Source organism: Mixophyes fleayi, chromosome 1, assembly GCF_038048845.1.
Source record: "Mixophyes fleayi isolate aMixFle1 chromosome 1, aMixFle1.hap1, whole genome shotgun sequence".
In the NCBI taxonomy this organism is placed as follows: Eukaryota; Metazoa; Chordata; class Amphibia; order Anura; family Limnodynastidae; genus Mixophyes; species Mixophyes fleayi.
The window spans coordinates 51,329,567-51,339,211 of record NC_134402.1 but is presented as its reverse complement, the minus strand read 5'-3'; the positions used below and the strand labels follow the sequence as shown (position 1 = coordinate 51,339,211).

At 37.5% G+C, this 9,645-nt stretch overlaps 1 protein-coding gene across 2 annotated transcripts in view; it reads right to left on the bottom strand.

The window, feature by feature from the left end:
• Window positions 1–1,161: 1,161 nt before the first annotated feature.
• Window positions 1,162–9,645, bottom strand: part of STIM2 (stromal interaction molecule 2) — a 76,717-nt gene continuing 68,233 nt past the window's right edge. Inside the window, exons 8-12 of one of the 2 annotated variants that reach the window (XM_075194761.1) lie at window positions 9,405–9,572; window positions 8,291–8,391; window positions 7,705–7,943; window positions 3,828–4,065; window positions 1,162–2,882 (exon numbers count right to left, since the gene is read on the bottom strand). In XM_075194761.1, coding sequence (XP_075050862.1) covers window positions 2,399–2,882; window positions 3,828–4,065; window positions 7,705–7,943; window positions 8,291–8,391; window positions 9,405–9,572 — 1,230 coding nt within the window. In that variant the 3' untranslated portion in view covers window positions 1,162–2,398. The remainder of the gene's footprint in view (window positions 2,883–3,827; window positions 4,066–7,704; window positions 7,944–8,290; window positions 8,392–9,404; window positions 9,573–9,645) is intronic. The other variant, XM_075194762.1, reaches the window with a different exon arrangement.

Genomic DNA, 9,645 nt, shown 5'->3' with positions numbered 1-9,645 from the left:
ACACCTCACCATCACCTCTGTGTTAATGAATAAAATGGATTCCTACCAGATAGTAGGAAATCATAGGCATTGAAAGGTATATTTGCATCCTTCTTTCCAGATAATAAATTATCATATGTATTCACAGATGTCTCTATAGTCTTCCTCCTTCATCCAATAAGCTCATTAGAGCTAGCAAGTAAAGAAATGAGAGTGGGCACCTCTAGTGTAATAACGTTTTCTGAAATATTGAAAATGGTCAATAATGAAACCCCATATGCTCTAATATAAGTGTCATTCTCTCTGCAAATCATTTTACAAAACAGAATGGCGTGATATTTTCTACTGGCATGCAGAGAAGAGACCCAACACCCTCACAGTGTACATTTCGTTCTAAAGACATTTTTGTAGTTCTCTTTCTCCAACTATGATCACTAAAACAGGGACAGCATCCAGTTTATATATCTATAATAGAGAATTAGTCAGCCTCCATCTACCATACAGCAGCACTGTCCTGTTGGCACTAGTGTGCTGCTAAGCTACAAACGGACAACTGGTAGTCTCCCTTCAGTAGGACCTCCTATGGTGGGAGGCCATGGTTGACATGGGCTGGTATACTTCGGTGTGCCATACCGCCACTTCTCCGGCTTGATTGTATCGTAAACCTCTCAAATTCCATTTGCCTACATTTACCATACAGTCACTTCTTTATTTTCACTTCGACCACTGGTGAAAGGGCAAATAGGGCTCCATAGCAACATCAAGCACCCTAAAAAAAGGAGCAACATCCCCACCCCTCCTCTAATAGGACATCCCGCCAGGGGGTAAGCAGGACATCAACAGGAGCTATATTCGGAACTATGAACACTGCAGTCTTTTCAAGAAATTAATTAGTGTGCCAATATCCCTACCTGCATGTTCACTAGAAGATTATACTCGCACATCTTGATTTGTAGTTTGTATACTTACATATTATTAAATACACTATTCCTTCTACTGTATAAGGTAACGTTATTCTCCTACTGATTTACACTCAGTGAAAAACTATTATTCATCTAAACATTGCGCTTAGTGGCATACAACCTCCCAGTGACTGTATACGGTGAGCATTGTCTTAATTTACTGCATGTGTGTTTTTTATATTTTGAGCACGTGTCATTTGCAAACAAATCACTTTCCAGAAACCGAATAAATTAGTTTATTGGAAAATTTTACATTATGAAATGTAACAGATCTAGTGATTAAGATATGGACAGGCAAAACAAGAGAACATGTAGAAGTATTGGCAAAAGGGATAGACATACTGTCTGTAGTAGCAAAAGTATTTGTTTAAAAGTTGCATTGTACAACATGTACAAATCTCTTCGAGTAGAGACAAAACGTGAGTTAGAGCAGTAAGTGCACCCACTGCAGGCATCAGTCACTAGGGTAGTGTGAAAGGTTTATGGCATACAGTACATATTTATTAATACCCATGGTGTCAGTTTTGAGCTATGAACAAATATAAACCATAAACATTGCTTCTTTAGCACATCTGCATGCTAATGTTATCAGTGGGGCAGCCCGTGATACAGTAAATGCCTCCGACACAGTAGAATTTTAGCAAATTCACTAACCCTTTGCCTGTAAACAACTGCCTACTGTTAATAGCACTTAAAAGCACCAATCTAAGTGCATTAACTCCTGTTAAGTTCCACCATTATCACTTGCATAAAGTATCAAGAGCGTGTCCTCTTGTTATATAATATCTACATATATGATACAGCTTACAGCTCTGTGTAATCACAGTAAAAAGCCCCGGAGAAGAAAAAGAATATCTTTACAGCAGGACTTAAATTTGTAACCGTAAGAATAAGTGAATCTAAACAAACCTCCCATACAAAAATGTATGAGCTCCTTTTACGGAAATCACGTTGATTAGAAACTCTAGGCTCTACTTACAAACCCAGTTGATTTAAAAGTGAAAACAGACCCTCTTATCTGCCATTTTACAAATCAAACTATTTCACTTGCAAATATCCGTTTCCAGTCTGGAAAACTGTAGTGCAATTAGTTATTTAGTCCATTATGTAAAATGTCATAGCTCTCTGGAAAGATAAGAAGATGCTCCGGTAAACAAGAGATTGGGTAAGCCCACATAGGCTTAGTAGTTTGTTAAAGCTTGGAAGTCCAAAGTAGCTCCTTAAAAATTGTAACTAAAAACTTAAAAGCAGAAATAAATAGATAAAAGTGACTGTAAACAGATCCACTTTCTAATGAAATTCAGTGATTGTTGGCATGACCTTCAGTGTCAATAAAATAGTAGGCAATCAAACTTCGGAGCATCGCAACAGAACATCCAGTCTTGAAACTCTACATGGAGTTACATTCATAAAACGTTAAAAAAACGCCTCGTTCAATGTTTTTCCTTCAAGTGACTTTACTTTGAGATTTTCTTTAAGAGAACTTTTATTTTAGATTTTTGCTTTTTTTTCTCTCCATTCTGAGACAGATCATGTGGTGTGGTCTTTAGCACAGGAATGCCATGAACCTCTTGAACTGGCTTGCCATCATTTGGAGAAGAAGAGAACGCAGGGTGTGGTGGCTTTGAGACAGGTAAAACACTGGAAAGCTGATGTAAGCTGCAGGATTTCTCCAAAATGCCATTGTAGACTTTACTAGCTGGGCTAAAAACCATGCTTTGGCTTTCTGTCAAACCTGTGGTGTCAGGGGAAGAAGCTTTAGAAACATCTGTTACTAAAGGAGAGTCTGGAGATAACGACTCCTCACATGAGGTTTCCTCTCTTGAGATCTTCCGTATGTGCGCGCTAACCTGCTGCACCTCCAGGCTTGATGGAGGCGACTGCCTTCTTCCAATTGAAGAATTTAAAGAGTCACATTCGGAGCCAGTATCTTGAGCTTCCCTGAGAACACAATATGATTACACTTTTATATATTCAAAATGTTACAAATATATGTGCGAATGTCATATATTCCAAATGAGATCACACAGTAAATTAACTATACTATTACTTTGATTAAAACTGGCATGACTGTAAACATTGCATCAAGACCCCATTTCTTCATTAAGTCAGCATGTCTAGTTACAAATCGCATTACTACATTATATGCAGTATATATTCAATAGATTTACTTAGCCATAACGCTTGTGGTCTCTAAACCTGACAGAGGGGGGCAGTGTGGATAATGCTGCTGCAAGACACTTCTGATGGCTTTCGGCAGAGGTATAATAGCAGCTAGGCCAGTTATATGCGGTAGGACTCCATCACAAGAGCATTTTGGTTATACTGAAGTTTGCTCAAATGCAAAAATGACAATATAATATAAACAATATCTGTCTCTCAAAGAAGAAACACTGGTTTGAACACAAAGAATCTACATCTAAATTCTCCCGTTAGCTTCTCCTTGGACCAGAATGTTCACAGAACACAATTGTGGCTATTTCAAAAGAAAAAAAAACCCCAAAACAAAGATAACTTTATTAAAGAGTGCTCGGCATTAGAGAAAACAAAACGAAAAATATCTTCAAAAACTTGTTTGTGACAAATTTATTGAAATGGTGCAAACAAGCCAACCCTTCTAGATCTAACTGATGATCATTGTAAAAGTGCACCAGTTCTTGCCCTAGATTGCCAATAATTTAAGCCTAAGTTTTTATAAATGTACCAATTTGCCTTTAGACAATCGTACATTGATATTTATTAATTCTTGCCTCTGCTCCAGGTTTTGCACATCATTTATACTTGTGATAATGTTTCTGTGAATCACATGTACATTTATTATACTGTAATGTTTTAAAATGTGCATTTGCATTTATGAATGTATACTTATATCTGTATACAATATACCTTTTAAGTATATTAGCGTGACAAAATTTCTCATACCACTGCTTTTCTGCAATAAAATATATTGCATCCTCTTCCTCCTCAGTGCGGTATAGAGCAGGACAGCTGGATACAGAGAGGATGTCTGGATCAGGTGATTGAAGAACGTGTTGAGACTTGGGGGAAGGTGGAATAACATTACGTCGAGGACGACACATGCTGCTACTTCTTGCCAATGTTCCATGAGATTTTATGATGGAACCTTTAGAGACAGAAAAGGAATTTTAAGTGACCATAGCAGAGTGATGAATATGTTAATGAAAAGGAATTTAAATATTTAACAAATACAAAAATAATTCAAATGAAAACATAATTTAGCTTTATTACTATTAACAGTTACATACTTTATAACATTTCTGAACAGCAATATCTACTTGGTACATTTTCTCTGATAGTCAGTGCTGACACTAGGTGGCTCTGTTAACAAGGTAGAACATGTAGGACATTATGGTAACAATTTACTCTATTTCATGCTGTCTATGTCAGTTTTTTTCCAGGACAAATGGGCCTTATTTTTTACAAACATCCAATAAATATCCTCGTATTTTTTGGGCATTATATGGCAAGAAAAAAAAAAAATAACATGCTACTTTTGTTACTATCATCATACATAAAATTTAACCCCAAATATATACCACTAATTTTATTAAGCAACCTCTATAGTTTACAGGGAAACCAATTTTTTTTTTAATATCGTGTTAAGTTACATCACCAGTAATTTGCTTGTTAGATCGGGTCTACAGTCATGGCCAAAAGTTTGGAGAATGACACAAATATTATTATTCACAAAGTCTGCTGCCTCAGTTTTTATGATGCCAATTTGCATATACTCCAGAAAGTCATGAATAGTGATCAGATGAATTCCAATTAATTTCAAAGTTCCTCTCTGCCATAACAAATGAACTTTATCCCAAAAACAACATTTCCACTGCATTTCAGTCCTGCCACAAAAGGACCAGCTGACATCAGGTCAGTGATTCTCTCATTAACACAGGGGAGACGAGGACAAGGCTGGAGATCACTCTGTCATGCTGATTGAGTTAAAATAACAGGTGCATGAAATCATTGGTCTTCCTCTGTTAACCATGGTTATCTGTAAGGAAACGTGCAGTCATCATTGCTTTGCACAAAAAGGGCTTCACAGCAAGGATATTGCTGCTAGTAATATTGCACGTAAATCAACCATTTATCGGTTCATCAAGAACTTCAAGGTGAGAGGTTCAATAGTTGTGAAGAAGGCTTTAGGGTGCCCAATTCCAGCAAGCGCCAGAGCTGTCTCCTAAAGTTGATTCAGCTGCGGAATCGGGTCATCACCAGTGCAGAGCTTGCTCAGGAATGGCAGCAGGCAGGTGTGAGTACATTTGCATTCACAGTGAGGCAAAGACTGTTGGAGGATGGCCTGGTGTCCAGAAGGCCAGCAAAGAAGCCACTTCTCTCCAAGAAAAAGATCAGGGACAGCTGATATTCTGCATAAGGTACAAGGATTGGACTGCTGAGGACTGGGGTAAAGTAATTTTCTCTGATGAATCCCCTTTCAGATTGTTTCGGGCATCTGGAAAAACGCTTATCCGGAGAAGGAAAGGTGAGTGCTACCATCAGTCCTATGTCATGTAAACAGTAAAGCATTTTGAGACCATTCATATGTGGTTGCTTCTCAGCCAAAGGGAGTAGGCTCACTCACAAATTTGCCTAAAAACTCAGCCATGAATAAAGAATTGTACCAAAACACCCTCCAAGAGCAACTTCTCCCAACCATCCAAGAATAGTTTGGTGACTAACAATGCCTTTTCCAGCATGATGGCGCACCTTACCATAAGGCAAAAATGATAACTAAGTGGCTCGGGGATCAAAACATCGAAATTTTGGGTCTATTGCCAGGAAACTCCCCAGACCTTAATCCCATTGTAAACTTGTGGTCCAGAGGCGGGTGGACAAACAAAAACCCACAAATTCTGACACACTCCAAGCATTGATTAGGCAACAATGGGCGGCCATCAGTCAGTATGTGGCCCAAAAGTTGATTTACAACATGCCAGAGCGAATTTCAGAGGTCTTCAAAAAGAAGGGTCAACACTGTAAATATTGACTCTTTGCATAAACTTAATATAATTGTCAATAAAGCCTTTAAAACTTATGAAATGCTTGTAAATTTACTTCAGTATAACATAGCAACATCTGACAAACGTCTAAAAACACTGAAGCAGCAAACTTTGTGAAAGTCAATACTTGTGTCATTCTCAAAACTTTTAGCCATGGCTGTATGTGACATCATCCCTAATCTGTTAGTGCTACAGAGATGACCTGGGTCTTACTAGACCCAAGAAATCTATTTCATGCATGTAACACCTGTGATCACATCAATATGTGTTCAAGCGGCTCAAGTGTCTGGGAATCTGTACTTAACATGTGAGCTGAGAGCACAATGGAAGCCGTTGCCAGCAAACGTAGGTTCTTAATCAGTGGTCTACTTACTAAATGTGAAACAGGCCCCAATGTGAAACTGCTCTTGTATGAAGTTGCAGGTGCTACAAAGTTCTCAAATATAAGTGTTCACACACACTATGATCATACACACTATGATCTTTCAACTCTAACCTGACATATTTGCTACTAATAAATCTCTTGCTTCAAATCAACTGAGCAAGAAAGATTTGATATCAGAGGCACAAACAAGAGTAAAGCTGCACCCCCCCACACCTCTCTCAGCAGGAAATCAACAGTTCCCCGAAATTGGAGCACTGACCGCTAATTGGGGGAAAGAATTATTATATAGGTCATATGTAAAATTAGTAAGAATGCCTAGCAGCTTACATAATAACTATTTTTATGTAATGCTTATCATGATTAAGTCAGCAGTTCCAACCTTTTTGATGTTGTGACTACTGATATAAAACAAGCAAGCAAATATTGGTACATTTTAAAAAATGGAAAGTCATAACTAAATCTTAGAATTTTAAATGAATTACTTACACAACAAATTAAATGGGCTGCAAATCAATGGCTTAGGCCAGGCTTGGCTAACTTGTGGTACTCCAGTTTTTCCAATTTTGTTGTGAAACTACAAGCCCCAGCATGCTTTGCCAATATATAGCAGCTTATTGCTGGAAGGGTATGCTGGGACTTGTAGTTTCACAGGTTAAGCCAAGCCTGGCCTGGGGTCATACAAAATACCTATATACATTATATAAAATACTGACATTAACCAAGGTAAAATAAAGAAAAGGTCACAAAGTGACCAGTCCTAATAACCATCAGTCCATGAACCCTTAACTTGATTCATATACTTTATCTGTGCGAATGTTCTTTGAATCTGATGAACCAGTGCAGAGGGCTTTAAAATGCAGTTAAGCGCTTCTGGAAATGAGGAACATTGCTCCCTATGGTGATAAGTTGGCACCTCAAATGGAATCAACATATAAATGTAGGAAAACACATAATACTTAACTTGCCATTCCTTGTTGGCATTGAAAACTGGTGTGTACAGACTAGCCTATATGTTCAGAGAACTAGGGATTTAGATGCATTATGATGCCTCTGAGCGCACTACAAATGAAAATGGGTGCAAACAGACTCAACGTAAAACCCCATACACCAAAAGTAAAGTGCCAGGCTAACTGAAAATAAAAATTAGGCCCACTTGGAAGCTCATCTCCCCAGCATATACAGTATTAAATTACATTGTTAATGTTAAATGATTTCTTAATGTTATACTTTAGCAACTGTATAACTTACACTTAAGTGTCACTTAACACTCAAAGATATTACCAGTATTTGGTGATTTAAATAAGAACAGCAATTAATGATTAATAGGATTCAAAGTGTAAAAGAAGATTCTACATACCATGGAACTGAGAAATGATTGGAGGTGTATCTTCATCCAAGTCATCCACTCCACCAGCAATTGGGTAAGGAGGAATTGAAACTCTGGGCATAACCACCCAGCTGTGGTCAGAATATAAACTGGACGTCAGGTTTGGCAAACCAGAATTGTGAACTATTTGAAAACCGCACATCTTCTCAATTTGTTGCCAACGGTAAAGACGCTCTCGCAAACATGTGGTTAACTCAGAAAGTGCTTTCCTGGTGAATAAAGTTTATATTGCATAAGAACAAAACGATACAATTCAATGGTTACTGAAATGGTGAATACATAAGTAATTAATGTTGGACAACAAAATGGACCTTTTATGCTCCAATCAGTATCATTTTATATGATGTAGGTTTAAGAGGGCCTACACCCCAACAAGGCCAGCAGAGAGATGGCAAGGCTTCCCTATAGTGCTGCACTTCGTGTACTTGGTATATAGCCCATCATGCAGTTTGCAGCCATTTACTCTGCATTTAGAAGTTTACAACAGCAATAATATACATTTCCCCAAAAAGCAAGCTTGAGGACAGAAAATTGTTATTTTATGTGACATACTTACTTAGCTTCAAGAATTTTATGGTCCACCTCATCCAGCGATGAGCTGTGTGCAACATGCAATGTTCCGAAAACCGTGCTTCGCTTCTTTTTAATTTTTTCTGCCTAAAACACAAATATAACAGCTGAGGGGAACACTACTGGCGTGTGTGATGCTGCAAGACCAGCCTGGTCACATGAAAAGCAATATTATGCCATCATAGTAGTAATTTTGGATCTGTATATTCTACCATCTAGTACATTCACTGGAGGGCAAAAATTATTTGTTGCGTGAACTTAAATGGTTTCCATCTAAAGCATAAATTAAACAATGAGCTCTACCGCATGCCTGTCATGAAAGTCCACGTAAAATCCCTAAGCTACAGACGTATATAAGTACACTGCTAAAAAAAATATATATTATACACACATGCATACAAAGCTCCCTATACAGAGAAGGTGGAAAAATCAAACTTTTAAAAATGATACCAATTTGCCCACTTGTCACCTTTAATGACATTTTGTGAATATTGGCCACTACCTACACACAGGTCTTACAGCATATTGGTTCAGCTCACTTTAATCACTTAGTGTCCAAATAGTATTTGACTCGACCCTTCGTTACCAGATTGAAACTCTATTTTTATCTCTTGGTTTCAGTGTACAACCCCCACCCCCGAAGTCTAAAAGGTGCCTCCACACAAATAAAACATTATAAAAGATTGTTTAATAATCACCCAAATTTGAACACTTTTACTGTCTAGTACAGGAAACAAAGAGTGAACTAAAATCATATGTAAAAAATTATTTTGAATGAAACTCCGAGTTGTTACATGTGGCAGTTTATCAAAATACTCTATTTTATTGGCCTTGCAAGAAAACAAAAAAAGGAAATTAAACAATTTTTCAATCTTTCCTGAGTTACTTTTATGCAATTAATAAACTGACAGTTAACCTGAAACAAATTCCAAAATATGAGCACTTTATTCAATGTTTGACACACTTGTAAGACCCAGGAACAAAATGTTCCTGGGTCTTACAAAACATCTTAGGTTCCTTTTAGATCACAACCTCCACACTAATGGTAAGCAAAATTGTACACTTGCTATTTTGTAATATAGTAAGAGCGTTGCCATTACCTCCTCTTTAGCAATTGCAAGCTGCATTTCTGCATTCTGTTTTTTAATGTTATAGTACTGCACTTCCACCTCGTGCGTTAACTGTAGCCATTTTTGAAGAGCATCAGGAACAGACCAGTTACTTCTCAGTTCAAATTCCTTTTCAGCTTTTTTCAAAGCCATTCGAACCTACAAATGTTAAGATATACACACACATTATAGACATAGCACATTTATTTGCAATGAAAAGCTTGGAAACTAC